This window comes from Topomyia yanbarensis, chromosome 3 (assembly GCF_030247195.1).
Source record: "Topomyia yanbarensis strain Yona2022 chromosome 3, ASM3024719v1, whole genome shotgun sequence".
Lineage (NCBI taxonomy): Eukaryota > Metazoa > Arthropoda > Insecta > Diptera > Culicidae > Topomyia > Topomyia yanbarensis.
The window spans coordinates 233,368,463-233,387,693 of NC_080672.1; the positions used below are offsets into that span (position 1 = coordinate 233,368,463).

The 19,231-nt window shown below is 40.5% G+C and overlaps 1 protein-coding gene across 1 annotated transcript in view; it reads left to right on the top strand.

The window, feature by feature from the left end:
* Positions 1-19,231, top strand: part of LOC131692818 (solute carrier family 22 member 13) — a 1,403,565-nt gene that overhangs the window by 624,728 nt on the left and 759,606 nt on the right. The window contains exons 5-6 of the mRNA XM_058980108.1: positions 11,840-12,008; positions 12,084-12,409. Coding sequence (XP_058836091.1) covers positions 11,840-12,008; positions 12,084-12,409 — 495 coding nt within the window. The remainder of the gene's footprint in view (positions 1-11,839; positions 12,009-12,083; positions 12,410-19,231) is intronic.

A 19,231-nucleotide genomic window follows, 5' to 3' on the forward strand; every position in this document is an offset into this window, starting at 1 on the left:
ACATTTTGTCGCAGTCGACTTCTCGGAATTTATTATAAAATATATTGGGGATCACCTGCGGGCGTATATGGTCCGGGATTCCACGAATCTCTTCCTTCATGGATGTGTCGAAGAATACAGTAGAATCAGAAGTATCTAGGAAACGGACACGGTTGGGATTGTACGAAGGAGGATTGATGCTCTGTGCCATGTAGTCGAAGTACAAGGACATAAAACGGGTTTGAGAATTAAGCTCGACGAGCCTCTCGAAGTTTTCAATCACCAACGGGTTCAGAATGTCGCATCGGATGAGCAATCGATATGAGAGTTCCCAAAATCGATTTTTTAGCGGAAGAACGCCCGCCAGCACTTCGAGACTCATCGTATGGGTCGAATGCATGCAACCCAAGGCAATGCGCAAGCAACGATACTGGATTCTCTCCAGTTTGATGAAGTGTATGTTCGCAGCGGAGCGGAAACAGAAACACCCGTACTCCATCACCGACAATATCGTTGTTTTGTACAACCTGATCAGGTCTCCTGGATGAGCACCCCACCATGTTCCAGTTATTGTTTGGAGAAAATTGATCCTTTGTTGGCATTTCTGTTTCAGATACCTAATGTGACATCCCCAGGTACCTTTAGAGTCGAACCAGACCCCGAGATATTTAAATGTGAAAACCTGGTTGATCGTTGCACCCATTAATAGAAGCTGGAGTTGCACCGGCTCACGCTTCCTAGAAAAAACAACCAACTCAGTTTTCTCCGTGGAGAACTCAATACCCAGCTGAAGAGCCCAAGCAGACAAATTGTTCAAGGTATTTTGTAATGGTCCTTGCAAGTCGGCAGCTTTGGGCCCTGTAACAGAGACCACCCCGTCGTCTGCAAGTTGCCTTAGCGTGCATGAATTGGCAAGACAATCGTCAATGTCATTCACGTAAAAATTGTAGAGCAGGGGACTTAGACATGAGCCCTGGGGAAGACCCATGTAGCTAAATCGCGATGTTGTTAAATCGCCATGCGAAAAGTGCATGTGCTTTTCAGACAACAGGTTTAGCAAAATTTATTTAAAATTGGTGAAAGACCATGCTGGTGCAGCTTCTCTGACAGAATGTTGATAGAAACTGAGTCAAAAGCCCCCTTAATATCCAAGAAGACTGATGCCATCTGCTCTTTGTTAGCATAGGCCATTTGGATTTCTGTAGAAAGCAACGCAAGGCAATCGTTCGTCCCTTTGCCTTTGCGGAAGCCAAATTGTGTATCACTTATACAAATGCCTTAACATATACTGAAAATAATGTTCAAAAATGTTTGAGCTCCAGCGCATCAAAAACGTTTTAGATTTGTAATAGGTCAGGTTAATCTGTTTATTTTGTCACCAGTTTTCAAAATACCCATTTTAACAGTCCTACTTCGTATATGAAACCGCTTAAGTTTCAATTCTACCTCGTCTTGAAAACCAGCGTTTATGTGCTTCCTTTTCCAATTGAGCATGAGCAGGATGACCGTACAACTCGTAATTGCTAGTCCTTAATTGAACAGAACAAGCATAATTTCACAAAAAATTTGCGAATAGAACCTGGGAGTAGCTATCCATCATCAATCGAGAGTTCTGTACGGTATAATGCCAATGGCGATGTCTGCCGCGTCCTTACAGCCATCTGGGAAGGAACGAAATGTTAGCGTAACAAATTTTGTTATGGAGACTGTGTACCTCTGCATCTCCACGTTTGCCACTGGCAGGAATTTTGTCAGTGGGGTGAGGTAAATAATTGCACAAGTCAATGCAACTTGGAGAAGTGTTATCATGTATTCATTGCTCTGGGCAGCTAGCCACCGAGAATTTATAACAGATTCTTAGATTGTTAAAAATGCAACTTCAACTCCGGACAACTGATTGTCGTGAGTGTTGTTTAGTTGATTCAAGCGATATGTGACTGCTGAATATGCTAATAGCTGTGTAATTGATGATTTCGAAATATAAATAATATTCATCGTATTATTATAACCAATGAAACGACAAATATGAGTTGATTTCTCTCTCTACAAACGATTGAATATGATGCAGATTGTTATGTAATTAACATTCGCGCGCGTAATAACATTATTACTATTAGGAAGAATGATCGAAGGAAGGAAACTGATGCACTAATTTAATACAGCCATGTGCTGAAGATCAATCGAGCTGCATTCCACTGCTTATACAAAAACATTGAAGTGTCCCAAAACAGGCGATCTTACTTCTAACATTAGTAGGTGAAAATATTTTTAAAGTATTTCGAAAGCTCTATTATAAAAAAAAATGAAAACTGTTTTCGCTAAAAAAATATCGAAAATACCGGTTTTTCATTCTTGCAAAACCGGTATTTCGGTATTTAATATATGGACGGTTTTACCGGTTTTCGGTAACGGTAAAACCGATACTCCCAACCCTACTAGAAAACTAGAACTGTTTTCATCCCACCTCTAGTTGGGTGCATACTTCTCGTGAGTTCTGCAAACTAATCCAATAGTGAAATGTGTAAGAAATGTTTCATCTCACTGCTAGGTGGATTAAATCGGTTTTTGTTGCTGCTGTTGCTTTTGCTGCGGCTTCCCATCCTCCTGCTCTTGCTGGATGACTTCAGCTACTATTGGTGGTGGTGACGTCACCAACCCACCTCTGGCAAACGGATTCACCGTGCCTGCTCCATTTATATCGGTTGCTTGTTTTTTCTCCATTTTATTGGGTCCCAACTTCGGGCCGCTATCTCCACTCGCTGCACATAGTCGCCTCTCGCGATCCCATGATTATCTATGCGGCCAAAAAGCAGCAGTGAGGTCATGCAAGGGTTGACACTATCCTTCATGGGGAGTAGTGTTCAGAGCCGGATCGGCGTAAATCGGGAATGCTTCAACCGAACCTAGTACCACCAACTAAATGATGACGAGTTTCGAACGTACCCGGAGACCTGCCAGGGTTTTGTTGGGACGGAAGCAGCCATGCTGTTAGCCCACTCGCCATTTCAAGTCGGTTTCATCCTTCCTTACTCGGGGAGTAGAACAGCACGCCTGTCAGCCCAAAGTCGCCATCCTATTCGTCATCCGTGTCCTGTCCGTTGACGTTCGCCATGGCCAGTATACCATAATCAGGATGTTACTGGCGTCGATCCTGATGCGCCGGTTGGCACTCCGGTTGGGCTAGAGTGGTTTTTTTGCCTAGATCTTAGATTATTGGAATCTTAGGATCTTAGCAGAAGCGGAACAGACTCGCTTCGTCGGAGCTGCTTTCGGAGTTATGGCTTTTTTTAGAGATTTAGAAGAGCCCAATCTTAGCCCCACCATATCCTAGCAAAGCTCCCCAACTCGCAGTAGGACCGTGGGGGGAGGGGGTTCGTTATGCCCCTAGACTCCTGTCCTTCCTGTCCCTGCTGCCCCCTATGTATGTATGTATGTATGTATGTATGTATGTATGTATGTATGTATGTATGTATGTATGTATGTATGTATGTATGTATGTATGTATGTATGTATGTATGTATGTATGTATGTATGTATGTATGTATGTATGTATGTATGTATGTATGTATGTATGTATGTATGTATGTATGTATGTATGTATGTATGTATGTATGTATGTATGTATGTATGTATGTATGTATGTATGTATGTATGTATGTATGTATGTATGTATGTATGTATGTATGTATGTATGTATGTATGTATGTATGTATGTATGTATGTATGTATGTATGTATGTATGTATGTATGTATGTATGTATGTATGTATGTATGTATGTATGTATGTATGTATGTATGTATGTATGTATGTATGTATGTATGTATGTATGTATGTATGTATGTATGTATGTATGTATGTATGTATGTATGTATGTATGTATGTATGTATGTATGTATGTATGTATGTATGTATGTATGTATGTATGTATGTATGTATGTATGTATGTATGTATGTATGTATGTATGTATGTATGTATGTATGTATGTATGTATGTATGTATGTATGTATGTTTGTATGTATGTATGTATGTATGTATGTATGTATGTATGTATGTATGTATGTATGTATGTATGTATGTATGTATGTATGTATGTATGTATGTATGTATGTATGTATGTATGTATGTATGTATGTATGTATGTATGTTTGTATGTATGTATGTATGTATGTATGTATGTATGTATGTATGTATGTATGTATGTATGTATGTATGTATGTATGTATGTATGTATGTATGTATGTATGTATGTATGTATGTATGTATGTATGTATGTATGTATGTATGTATGTATGTATGTATGTATGTATGTATGTATGTATGTATGTATGTATGTATGTATGTATGTATGTATGTATGTATGTATGTATGTATGTATGTATGTATGTATGTATGTATGTATGTATGTATGTAGGTATGTATGTATGTATGTATGTATGTGTGTATGTATGTATGTATGTTTGTATGTATGTATGTATGTATGTATGTATGTTTTTTTTTACAATGGAGAAGACCTTTATGTCCTAGCCCAGTACACGTGCTATTGGTAGGGTCCATTCTACCGCACGGGGTGCACTGGGGGCGTGTCGGAATCAAATGGTGACCAGCCATTAATACCGACTAAACTCCATTGGGCTCCGCCATCATTCCTCCCAGGAACTACCTCTCGGTATTACTTCTGGGGGGATGGCTGTACTAAATGTACTCATTCACTCTCACTCACGCGTTCATACATCCTGTATGAGGATTACTTGGGTGCTCTCTCTATCGCACTTTGATTCACTCTCAAACACTCCCACATGAGGCTGACTTTTGTGCTCACCTTTTACGTTCCATGCGAGGCTGACTTGTGTGCTCACCTTACTCATTCCTTGCTAGGCTTACTTTTGTGCTCGCCCTACCCATACCATGTGAGGCTGACTTGGGTGCTCACCCTATCACCTGATTCACTCTCAATCGTGCCACTCTATTGTACCGTTGTCACTCCCTCTGGCATCCCATGTGCGACATTTTTCTTAGGCCCCACTCCTGACATACCATGCGAGGCTGACTTTTGTGCTCACCTTTTTCATTCCTTGCTAGGCTGACTTTTGTGCTAGCCTCTACCAACCTGTGAGGCAGACTTTTATGCTCACCCTTAACATGCAGTGTGAGACTGACTTGGATGCTCACCCTTTCACTCCTCTGCCACGCCATGAGGCATCGATAGCTTAGTTCCAACATACTACGCTACGACCCTCCCGTCTTGGCATGAGGCAGTCCACTTATACGCCTATACACTCACTCTTCTGTCTTGCTTCGGGGTGGCTGGGTTTACCCCTTACGCGGTTGCCATTCGCTGCGCCAACCTACCTCGGCATGAACAGACCATTCACTCTCTTATTTTGCGCTTGGCCTTTTTCGCTCCAGCTAACCAATCACTAGTTAGCCGTGCCCGTCGTCTGTTGCTCGGTTCGCCAGATTACCTATAGCCTACTGGCAATCTGGATGGTAGCAGCCGAGACTGCGTTCCACTTCTCCACCGATTGACACATCCGCTGAATAAGGGTATCAGGGGTTGTGTCCCAGCCACAGACGTCAAGCATTGCTCTTCTTTCGACGTCGAACCGATGACATACGAACAGTATGTGTTCGGCAGTTTCATCTACACCTGGGCAGTCCGGGCAGACTGGGACCTCCGCGTGCCCGAACCTGTGGAGGTACTGACGGAAACAGCCATGGCCTGACAGGAATTGTGTCAGGTGGAAGTGAACTTCCCCATGGGGTCTTCCCACCCAGCTCGATATGCTAGGTATCAGCCGGTGAGTCCACCTACCTTTCGAGGGGTTGTCCCACTCACGCTGCCATCTGGCGACCGAGGTCGCCCTGGTGCGCTCGCGGGCTCCCCTATTTCCACGTAGCTCAAAGCACTCCTCATCTTCCCGAATGACCAGCCCGACTGGCATCATGCTCGCTATCACGCAGGATGCATCGTGTGATACCGTGCGGTAGGCAGATATCACTCTGAGGCACATCACGCGGTAGGTGCTCTCCAGTTTCTGTAGGTAACTGGTTACCCTCAGTGCTCTTGACCATGACAGGCCGCCGTACCTGAGGATAGATACGGCAACGCCTGCCAGTAGCCTACGTCTACTGGCGCACACCTTTGAGCTGTTGGACATCATTCTCGATAGTGCCGCAACAGCAGTCGACGCTCTCTTGCACGTATAGTCGACATGGCTGCCGAAGGTCAGCTTGTCGTCTATAATGACTCCGAGAGACTTCAGACTTCGCTGTGAAGTGATCGCGACTTCTCCCACATGGATAACTGCATGTTGTGCCGACTTGCGGTTGTTGACGATAACTACCTCCGTCTTATGATGAGCGAGCTCCAGGCCTCTCGCGCTCATCCATTCCTCCACCGTGCTAATCGCGTGTTCTGCGGTTAGTTCTACCTCAGGAATTGACTCCCCGTAGACCTCCAAGGTTACGTCGTCAGCAAAGCCGACGATCTTGACCCCAGGAGGGAACTTCAGTCTCAGAACCCCGTCATACATGAGGTTCCATAGCACCGGGCCTAGGATCGAGCCCTGCGGGACTCCGGCGGTAATCGGAACCCTTTTCTGACCGGCATAGGTCTCATATATCAGCACGCGGTTTTGGAAGTAACTTTCCAGGATCCGGTACAGACCCACCGGTAGGCTAAGCCGGTGTAACGAGAGCGCGATGGCATCCCAGCTTGCGCTGTTGAATGCGTTCATCACGTCAAGTGTCACTAACGCACAGTATCGAATACCTCGCCTTTTTCGTTGGATCGCTATCTCGACAGTATTTATCACTGAGTTGAGAGCGTCCACTGTGGACTTACCCTTCCGAAAGCCAAACTGGTTGCTTGACAGACCGTCCGTACCTTCCGCGTACGGGGTGAGCCTGTTGAGGATGATCCTCTCAAGCAGTTTGCCAGTCGTGTCTATCAGACAGATTGGTCTGTACGCCGATGGGTCGCCTGGAGGCTTCCCGGGCTTCGGCAACAGCACCAGTTTCTGCCTTTTCCATCTATCGGGGAAACGGCACTCGTCAAGGCATCTCTGCATAGCTAGCCTGAACATGTTCGGGTTCGCTATGATCGCTGCCTTGAGTGCGTTGTTTGGAACTCCATCCGGCCCTGGAGCTTTGTTCATTGCTAGGGATTTAGCCACTGCAAGTAGTTCTTCATTCGTCACTGGAGCCACCATTTCGACCGTGCCCGCACTGTCTCGTAGTGCAGGTGGCCAGGGGCTTGTGGCTCGAGACGGGAAGAGTACTTCGATAATCGTTGCCAACCGGTCCGGAGACCGTTCTGGGGGTGAGGAGCCGCCTTTGGTCTTGGCCATCACAATCCGGTAGGCGTCACCCCACGGATTCGCGTTGGCACTCTCATACAGGTTGTCGAAACACGCTCTCTTGCTGCTTTTAATAGCCTTGTTAAGGGCTAATTTCGCAGCTCGAAACACTTCACGGCGGTTCTCTCTTGCATCCTCAGTGCGAGCTCTTTGCATCCTACGTCTAGCTCTGAGACAGGCTGACCGTAGAGCTGCAATCTCGGCACTCCACCAGTATACCGGGCATCTGCCGTTTCTTGGTAGTGTTTTTCTCGGCATAGTGGCGTCGCACGCGCGTGATAGAACAGCTACCAGCGCATCCCCGCTTAGACTGTCGGTGTTGGCCTCCAGTCCCAGGGCCGCGGTGAAAGCTTCGCTGTCGAAGTGATTGGACTTCCACCCGCGTACCTGACAGGGATCTCCCGCCCTCGGATACTGCACACCATAGTTGATCCACTCCGTTTCTACGGAATGTACTAGCGGAGCCATCATTAGCTAGCACAGTATCGAGTTTCGCAAGCGCTTCCATTAGCGCTTGACCCCTGCTATTTGTACAGCGGCTGCCCCACTCCACTGCCCAAGCGTTAAAGTCTCCCGCTATTACTACCGGTTTCCGGCCCACGAGGTCCGACGAGAGCCTGTCGATCATCTGGTAGAACTGTTCTATTGGCCACCTTGGTGGGGCGTAGCAGCTGGCAATCACCACACCCTCGGCGGAGGGGTGTATTACCTGTTGAACCGGGAACCGTCCCGTTGTACAGATTGCCACCATTCCAGACCCGTCCGACACCCAATTGCCGTTGCCGGCAGGGATGTTGTACGGGTCTGATAGGAGGGCGACATCTGTCCTCGACTCCGAGACCGACTGCCACAGCAGCTGTTGGGCTGCTGCACAATGGTTAAGATTTAGCTGTGTGACTTTCACGGCTTCTTCTTATTTAACTCACCGAAGGGACACGAAGGTCCGCCCATAGCATGTTTATGGGCTTACTTCTTCGGTGCAGATAAGGCACTTATATGCCTTAGTGCACCCCCGCTCTTTATGTCCCTCCTCGCCGCAGCGACGACATAGTTTACTCCTATCTATGCCTTTGCATTCGTATGCTTTGTGGCCGGATTCAAGGCAACGATAGCACCTATCCACTGAAGGCGACTGGGGTATACTTATAGGGCATACCGACCAGCCGATTCTCAGCTTCCCTTTCTCGGTTACCTTTTTGGCATCCGCCTTCAGTAGCCTGAGGTAGGCTACTTGGGTGCCAGAGGGTCCGTCTCTCAATCGCACAGAGGCCCGCTCGATTGTGACGTCGCAGTGCTCCTTGACGGCTGCGACGACGTCTTCTGCGGTCGTGAACTCGTCCAAGTGCTTGCACTGGAGAGTTGTTTCCGCACCTAGCGACCTGATTTGGGCGCCCTCACCAAGGACCTCTTGGGCCAAGGCCTTGTATACTGCACTTGATTGTGCGCCTCGCTTCAGCACCAGGAGCATCTCTCCCGTGTTGGTGCGTCTTACGCTACGCACATCCTGCCCAAGGGCCGAGAGGCTTTCGGCCGCCTTTATCGATTTAAGGACATCGGCGTATTTGTCCTTGTCGGTTTTTAACCACAAGGCTTCGCCTCTGTCCTTGGCCTTCCTCGCAGGCCGCGGTACCTCCGGTTTCGGTGCCGGCTTTTTCTTGGTGACCAGCGTCCAGGGGTTTGAGCCCCCCTGCCCCGGTCGTGCCGGGTTGCTGGTACCATCGCTCTCCACAGCGAGGTCACTCTCGCCCTCGCTTACATCACCCAGGCGGCGTTTGACCTTGACGGTTGCACGCCGAGTGGTGTTGGTTTTGGCACCCTCTCCTGGCGACTTCCTAGTGCGCTTCGCATTCGATGCCGTCTTGCGATTGCCCTTTCCCTTTCCCCTCGAGGGGAACTCGGTCGCCGCTCCGATCGACGTGGCTGCTCCGTAGAAGGTAAAGGCCACTGTCTGTGAACCTCTATCGACCTTCTCTATTTCCTCCCTATTGGAGGCCACTGTCTGGGTTTCTCTGTCGGGCCTCTCCCGACATTCCACCCTCTTAACATAGGCCTGCTGTTCATGTCTTGCGACACGAACAGCTTTCCGGAGCTCCAGGAGGCTCAACTTCAACTCCTTGGCTATATTCTGCTTTGCGCTAGCGAAGTCGATTATAGAATCGAGTTGCTTCGCTACTTTGCGCATCGCAGCTATTGGCCCCTCCGATGCATTGGTAGGGCTATTGCCTACCGCTGCTGGGGGGTCACTGGTGCTCACGGGTGCAGCACTCATCGCTCCACTACTCTCCCCACGGGGGGGAGACCTCGCCAAACCACCTCTTGCGAAGGGGTTTGGCACCTCCGTTTGTTTAGTATATTTATTTTTGCTCTCCATATCAAATCCCACGAGTCGCGCGAGAAATAAATGTCCGCCACGCCAGAGCTCCGCATTAGCGTGGTAAGGGACGCTTACTGTGGGGGTTGCCCAGGTACCCCACAGGCTCCGTTAACGATCGAGCATCTTTTTCACCCCCTCGATCACTCATCCCTCGGCACGGGTCGCTTCACGCCTTGGAATTGGGGTTATGCCCTACCTTGCTTTACGTGGTGATCTCGGCCCGGATCATCACAACCATCCTCCTTTACCAGGGCTTTGGACCTGTAGCTCTGGTTCTCAATAGTTCCATGTACGTATGTTATTACAGACATGTTACTATTGAGATCCGTCATTCGCTAGCGGAGTTGTGTATGTATGTATGTATGTATGTATGTATGTATGTATGTATGTATGTATATATGTATGTATGTATGTATGTATGTGTCAAACAATCTCACCGATTTTTCTCAGAGATGGCTGGACCGATTTGCAGAAACTTAGCTTAAATGAACGGTATATTATTCCTATAGACTACTATGAAATTTCGTACGGATCTCTTATATGGTTCCGGCGTTATAGAATGAATCATCCGGTCACCTAACAAATTACCGTATAAGCCGGTACTAAATTTTTTATTTCAAAGGGGGATCCCATGAAATTCCAAAAATCGAATTCATATTTTTGATACCAAATGCCCTTAAAGTGCATGAAGCTTTATTTTTTAATGAACGCTCCCATAAGCTGCTATTGATTTTTTAGTTGATCCGGCTTCCAATTCCGGAGATACAGGGGTGGAGAGTATGGGCACACAGTAAATTCTCTTATAAACTGGTAACACCACGGGGTCCGAGTGATGTAATACATATTCAATTAAGTTCAACATTACACCTACGACGATTCGTAATCTCGCTAAGTTCCTAAGCTAATATCACATATTTTCCAGCGATCTCTTAACCGATTTTCACAAACTTGATTTTAAAAGGAAAATAAAATACTTCCATTAACTGCTATTAAATTGCATTCGGTATTGATTTTTGGTTCCGGAGTTACAGGTCGTTGTGGCGGTCACAATGGAATTTCTCATATAAACCGGTATAATCGTAATACAGTCATAGGTTAAACATTTATCGAAATGAACATCAAATTACTTCGATTCGCTGGTGATCTAGGCCATTGGTGATAGTGAATCAATGCTTCTTGGAGTAATTTGTCCACTGATGATTCCGGGTTTCGAAGATATTCCAGAACTAAAGCCACTTCGGTGATGACAGAACCAACTTTTGCTAAGCAAGTCTCAAATGTAAGGTATAATATGAAGCTGGTTGTTGCATCCCCATCCACCCCTCCCCCTCCTTCCACTCACACCAATTCCCAATTCTCTCTACTCCCACTAATGATTCCCCTACCCTCCCCCACCACCCGCACTTCCAAATATGTTAACTTGAAAACAACATTGAACTCACGCTAATTAAGCTAATTAAATATTATATTTTTGTTTGTTTCAAGTGTGTCAGCGTCGACATGTTGTTCATCAGCTTCGTGCACTCAAATATATTTACCAAGTGAAATAAAAATTTAATAGCTTTTTCCACAATGTTAAATTGAACGTAACCAGCTTTAAGAAATGAGAAAGGCACAATTGCACCACTAGGTGGATTAACACGGTTTTTTTCTACATGAGATCATAAATATAACTTAAAGATTTAAATATCGTATTGCTAAGTAATTTTAATTTTTGGGTCAGATTTCATCCTTGACGGTCCCCAAAGCAACCGAAAAATATAAATTCTCAAGCAATTTCTATTCAATCGTTGACACCTTTTGACATCTATGTAGGTACATAAAATGTAACAAAGCCAAATACAAAATGTTTCGCCACATGTGCAGTATGATTTTATGGACATTAATAAATGTTTTTGATTTTGTAATTTTTGTTTAAATCTTCATGCTCTTTCAAAATATTTGATCGAATTTATCTTTTTTAATTCAAATTTTCAAATTAAGTTTTATTTGAAATAAGCTCAACTTGGTTTTTCCTTATATTTTCAAGTCTTGGATGGGGAAATATCGCAGAAAAAAAATCTTTTTTTCACTCTAAAATTCATACTCATGCTATTTCACTATATTTTGTTTGTTCATATTTGTAGTGTCGGATATCACATCAGGAAAATACAGAACTGCTTCAATGTGTCTTTTCGAGCAATTTTGGTCCATTGGAGTCATGTTTCTCCCAGGCATTGCAAGTTTTTGGAGTAATTGGTCTCATCTTTATTTGGCTATTTCATTGCCAACATTTGTGCTTGTTTTCTTGCATAGGTAATTATGAAAAAAGAAGACGTGCAATCCTGGTCCCAGTCGTGATGAAAGTAACAAAAGTTATTTTATTTACAGGTGGATACCTGATTCTCCTAAGTGGTTACTGCAACAAGGCAGAATTCGAGAGGCTAAAGCTGTTTTGGAAGACTCTGCAAAAGTTAATGGAAACACGAATCAAATTCCTTCTGATTTTGTTGATCAGTTAAACCTAATGGCGGAGATCATGAAAACAAAACCAGATCCAGATCCATGGTGGTCGATATGGGAAACGTACAAAACCAGGAAAAATCTGATATTGGTACATCTAGCGTGGTCCATATTCATCATTGTGTACTATGGAATGTTACTGAATATCAGAGCATTTGGAACAGATCACCTTCAAATTAATACAGTTATAGCAGGTAGAGTATTAGGGTTTCATTTACTTTGCAATAGTTTCAATATAATTATACAGACTACACTTTATACTATACATAAAACTGCTTAATATAGACTTGTTCAGTATTTGACAAACAAATAAGACCGCCTTAAAATAATACAAAATTAGCCATTATCTTTCATTAAATATTAAGTTATTTTCATTCAAATCGTTTTTGATAATCTTTTATATGGGTCCCAGGCGTTCCAGGCTATATGGTAGAGGGAGATGGAGGGGCGCGCCTTCTGTAAAGTGATTATGATGTTCCCAATTCATACCCCCACAAAGGTGTCAGTTGAACTAATATTTTGGCGAATATTTTACTAATATTTTGGCGAATCGCAAAGCCAGTTAACTGAAAACGGACTGGTGCAATTTGCAGACATAGCTTTTCCATAAAAAAATGTAACCAGATACATTTCGAATATTCCGCAAACAACACTCCTCCCGCATCTACCATCTGCAATGGTGGAAAGCATCGTAGCCTAGTGGCAGTGCAGTGCCAACTCAAGGTATCTCATCAACATCCGGTCGACCCTCTTATTGATGGCTAACCCAAGGTAATCAGAGATATTCTTATCAGGGAACATCTTAGATTGATCAGAAGTAGCGACCAATATCTATAATAAATTAGTTATGGAATTTGTGTTTCGATTTCGTGCCATCGGAATCCGACACTAAATTAGTGACAGGACTAAGCTAGCGCCGGATTGACGCAGGCTCCAAAAAACGAAAATACGATTTGTGCTTCTGAGCAAACAGGAGTAGGGTTGCCACATTAAAATCTGTAATTTTTCGTGAAAAATCAGGAAATTTGCATCGCGGGAAAAAAATTTGTATCGAAAATCTGTATTCAAAAATTAATTAGAAGCTTCCCAAAAAATAATATTTTGACAATGAAAAATTAATTAATCTTTGTCTGGAGAACAAATGATATCACAATTTGGCACTTTTGTTCCACGGTTTAGTGGTTTCTTATGATCTGAACTGTACCGGGTGCCTTTTAAGTGTTATTCGAAATTCTAATACGCTGGGTACTACATATCTACACTGAAAATCTGTAAAATCTGTATTTTAGTTAAAAATCTATAATCTTGGTCGTAAATTATCAAGAAAAATCTGTAAAATACAGAATATTCTGTATATGTGGTAACCCTGACAGGACTAGGGTCCTGTGTGAAGTCCCGTAAGAAAAGGAGCTCACTTTAAGCCAGTGTTTCAAAAATCACTCCAATCAGCATGCGTTGCAAAAACCATAGTTTGACAAATCATTAAAATCCATGATTTCATCACTCATGGTTTTTTTGGCTCCTGAGGAGTGAAAAACGCCAAGGAGTGAAAACAGGTTACTAGATTATAATTGCAGCATACAGTTTAAAAGCCCGAGCTCAATTTAGATTTTCAATTTTCATTTTATCAAGCACAAAAGCAAAACAGATCCTTGGTACAGTTCGTGGCGGATGTTTCTTTTCGATAGACCTCGAAGGAGTTCCATTTTAGCTATAAGTCGATTTACACCAAAAGAACGCACTGAAATCGTTTTACATTGAAAACGATCGTTCAATAGTGAAAACTGTGCGTGCTTATCGTAAAAATATAGCAGGCTCACTTCACCCTCTCCGGCGCGCCATATTTGCACGTTAAGGGCACAAAACCAATTCATTTATGTATTTATTTATTTATTTGTTTATTTATTTATTTATTTATTTATTTATTTATTTATTTATTTATTTATTTATTTATTTATTTATTTATTCATTTATTCATTTATTTATTTATTTATTTATTTATATTCTATTTATGTATTTATTCATAATAATGTACCGTAAGGCAATTGCCTTTTTACATTTCTTATAAAAGAAATGTATAGAATTCGCTAAAACTTTAAAGATTTATTCCGAGGCCCGGAGGGCCGAGTTTTATACACCAAATGAAATAAAATTTTAAATAAATATCACCCAGACAGAACGCTATCAAATGGTTTTTGATTTTGATTATTTGTTTCCAAAATATGAATGATTGAATGTGTAAAAATGGAGCTTTTTGCAGTTTTTTTTTTGAATTATCTGCCGAAGCTGTTGACAGATATCTTTATATATTGCCAAAAAGTTTATAAAGCCAAAAATACCTTTCGAACGAGCTATAGATTGTTGAAATCGAACTATTATCAAAAGAGATATTTTACCGTTATGTGCCCAACAAAAAAAACACCTTTAACAGGCCAACGAGGGTACCCGGGTACCCACAAATTGAAATGCTCATAACTATGGCTTCATTTAACCGATTTGAACACTTTTAGAAGTTTTGAATTCAGGAACTCGTCCACTTTTTGATTTTATGAAATTGAAACGGATGAATTGATTTGGTTCTTGGTAATTCGGATTTCCGATGTAATATTCCAGTACTAGAGCATGATTTATAAATTTTAATAAAGTCCTATCAATATGAGTATCAAAACTCTTCAAATTGTCTTGGAAGTCTGTTATTTGTTGCTACGGACCCCTATGGCAATTCGAAAAATGGAATTGGAATGGAATGGTCTGTAAGCCCAAAGTCGCCATCCTATTCGTGATCCGTGTCCTGTCCGTTGACGTTCGCCATGGCCAGTATGCCATAATCAGGGGTGGCATTCCGCATCTCGATTCGACTGACTCAATTCGAAACGTTTTGAAGTCGTTTCGACTAAATTGCGGCATTACGTATCGCACTCGACCAACCGTTCGAGCTTGTTAAATTGCGGTACTAGATTTCGACTGTCTGTTCGAGCGCAAACTGTCAAATAAGAGTATACACTGAGAAAATATATTTTTATTTCTGTTACGAATAAGTTTCATAAAACCGACTTGGGTAAAATATAGGAGTTGTTTTCATTTATTTAATTTTTATCTAAATTAGTTGCTTGTTATCGATATATATATATATATATATATATATATATATATATATATATATATATATATATATATATATATATATATATATATATATATATATATATATATATATATATATATATATATATATATATATATATATATATATATATATATATATATATATATATATATATATATATATATATATATATATATATATATATATATATATATATATATATATATATATATATATATATATATATACAGGGTGTTTGGTTCATGGTTAAGAATCTCTCGGGGTGTAATAGACTGCCATATTTGCAGAAAAAAATTGTTCTACACATACCATCAAATCTCAACCGTTACAGAGTTCTTGAACTTTTTGTGTAAAAAACTTATTTGTCTTAAAATACCTCTAACTTTAAAAGTATACATTGTATTTCAAATGTTTTAGTTCCATTCGAAAGGTGAGAAAATTTTGCATGCAGTGATGCCCTCACATGTTTCAGCTAATGAGTTTAAGTAGCCTTTTCAAAGTAATTTATTGAAAATTAAACAATTTTGAACGATTTTTCGTTCATTTCTTGAAAATTCTAATAGTTAACCTCACCATTTTAATAATTCAGATTGTTAGTCTTGATGAACTGCTTAATTCGTTCTTTGACATGATACACTTATCTTTTCTTATTTTCATGATTTTGGGTTATTCAACTTGGATATTTTTATCTCATTTTCACTAGTACCAGCTCTAATTGAAAAATTATGGCACTTATTGTACTTTTTTTCTTTTTATTCGATAGCCATGAAAATTTTACAGTGAAAAATGCATTAATACCTTTCAGTTAAGTGAATTTAGTATTCTTTTTAAAGTAAATTAATTTAAAGTTAGTGCTATTATTAGCATTTTCATTAATTTTCTTTAAATAGTAAAAAATAAACATCACCATTATTATCATGGAAATAATGTATCTCAGCAAGTTCTACAGTTCTTTCTTTGACTCCATTCTATTATCTCTTTTGGTTTCGACGCAAAATCGTTTTTATCACATCGTTTCATGTGGAAAAATAACGATTTCGAACCCACTACATTTGTGGCGAGCTCATGCTGTGTTAACTATTAAATAGCAGCAAAATGAAAAGAGCTTTAGACAAAGTGTCAAATAAAAAGTTATAGAGAACATTAAGGGGCATCAAATGAACAATAGTAACGATAAATTTTGTTGATTAATAATTAGAATAATTAAAAAACTCTCCAAAAAACACAAATTTTGAGTTATTTCGTTAGTAAAAAATCATTTAGTACACTTAACTAAAAGATATTTGTACATACTCTGATAGCACATTTTCTCAGCTTTCCAATGAAATCTTGTAAATAACGATATAAAGCATATTTTTTAGATTAGAGTCTTTTAAGCACTTGCAAGTCGGTTACAGGAAAAGTATAGTAATGAAATTACAAAGAAATGAGAAGAGATAGAAATATCACGTCCAAGAACAAATGATAAATCGTGCTAAAACCCAACTTTTGGATAATGGATATTGCTATAATCATACTTCATTATTTCGAGAAAATTAGCAAAAACCTCCTCAAAAACACTAACTTTTAACTACTTTACAGCTAAAAGGTAATTAAAACTAATTACTTAAAAGATATGGGAACACCATTAAATAGGAAATTTTCTCATCTTTCGAATGGAATTGAAATATTTAAAATACAAAGTACACTTTTAAAGTTAGAGGTATTTTAAGACAAATAAGTTTTTTACACAAAAAGTTCAATAACTCTGTAACGGTTGAGATTTGGTGGTATGTGTAGAACAATTTTTTTCTCCAAATATGGCAATCTATCACCCCCCGAGAGATTCTTAACCATGAACCAAACACCCTGTATATATATATATATATATATATATATATATATATATATATATATATATATATATATATATATATATATATATATATATATATATATATATATATATATATATATATATATATATATATATATATATATATATATATATATATATATATATATATATATATATATATATATATATATATATATATATATATATATATATATATATATATATATATATATATATATATATATATATATATATATATATATATATATTCCATACACGACTATCAATTTTGGCAACAACTTGCAAAGTTATTTTTTTTATCTGCGTATATACCCCCTTAAATAAAAATTTTCCAACATTATATTAAAACTACTTAAAAAATGAAGAAACCTTTCCGAAGACATCAAAGTGCGATAACCAATAGTTTCGTCGCTAATATCAATGTCCGGCTTTTTTTGATTCCGTCCCACTGTGCTGCGCACAGTGGCGGGTCTTCAAACAAATGTCGGACAAAACCTCGAATGTTACCTAATTTGGCTGAAAATCACAATTTAAGCTAATTCTGAGGTGCTGAGCTCATTTTTGATGTCAAAAGTCGTAAAATATTCAATTCATTTTTCCATACAGTGTCATTGAACCTTTCTTATAAATATGATACCGTTTTCATGATAGATTTTCCGTTACTGTTCACCATTGTCAGCAATATCATAAAAAAGATGGGTGGGTAATGTCAGAGACATAACCGGAGTGAAGTAGAATACACTTTAGACCGGTAAATTCTGCTCTGGAATAAGCAATTTCTATGCGATTTTGTCGTCTTTTGCACAATCATAGTTTATTTAAAGTATTTTTGGAATTATCAAGTTGACAATTTGCAACATTCTTTGAAAATATTGTTGAACTTTTATGAATGAAGGCACGCAAACGAGCGTTTAACCGTCGTCCTACTACCAGCATCAGAGAAGTAGCAGATCAGCATTTTTCGCTACATGGCCTGTACCAAACAGACCGCTCGTAAGTCCACCGGAGGAAAGGCTCCCCGCAAGCAGTTGGCAACAGCCCCCTGGCAACCCTATACTATCATATGGAGTTTGACAGCGACCGACATATATGGGGCGTTATAGCTATAAAGCCCCAAACAAAGAATTATGTTCGGCACTATGCTCGATATTCAAGCATTCCACACGACGTTTTGCATCTTGTGGGATGATTTAATATCATATCATTCAGAAAATCGACATTTTGTAACTAAATACAGCTTCTAATCATTCGGTTCAAAATCAATGTTTTGCTTTCATGGCAGTGATGCTGGCTGTACAGAGACGTCGTCCTTGACAGGGAGCTGGTTGGCAACGTAGGCCGTGTAAAAGTGCCCCAGTCACGGCTGGCGTTAAGAAGCCTCATCGCTACCGAACAGAAACTGTCGCCCTGCGAAAAATTCACAGCTATCAGAAATCGAGCGGGCCTAAATTGTGACCCAAAATAAACCACAAACCAACAAGTTGTTTTCAGAACCAGCCAATTATAAAGTATTATTATTATACATGAAATTTTCCATTGCCTTACAACCTCCCTCCCCCTTTCCTCCCAGCTTGAATAACTATCAACCTTGATGATGCTGTGCGGTGGGGGCACTAATTTTGATAATGGAAAATTTAGGCTTGCGCGTTTTTCCCAAAAGTTTTTTAGCTGTGCTGTTTTCAAGGAAGTTGTAGTTGAATTCAAAATAAAATAGTTTATTTCTATTGCCAGAGATGGACCTTCCAACGAAAACTAGTCTGGCTCGCTTGGAATCGAATTGTATGGACCAACCACTGCTTTCACAAAATCTGTTATTTTCAGTAATTGAACATTCTACACAACTAGTCACAACTATTTCCAATCAGCGCAAAAATCGAAGGTTTCCATTCAGTACAATAGCAGATTTTCACTTTTAGAAAAACAGGCAACATTCTGGCCGAAATTTTTGAAACGGAGCACCTATATCGAATCGTTAGAAAACGTTCGATTTTTGTAAATTGAATCATTACACTAATCTGTCTACAAATAACT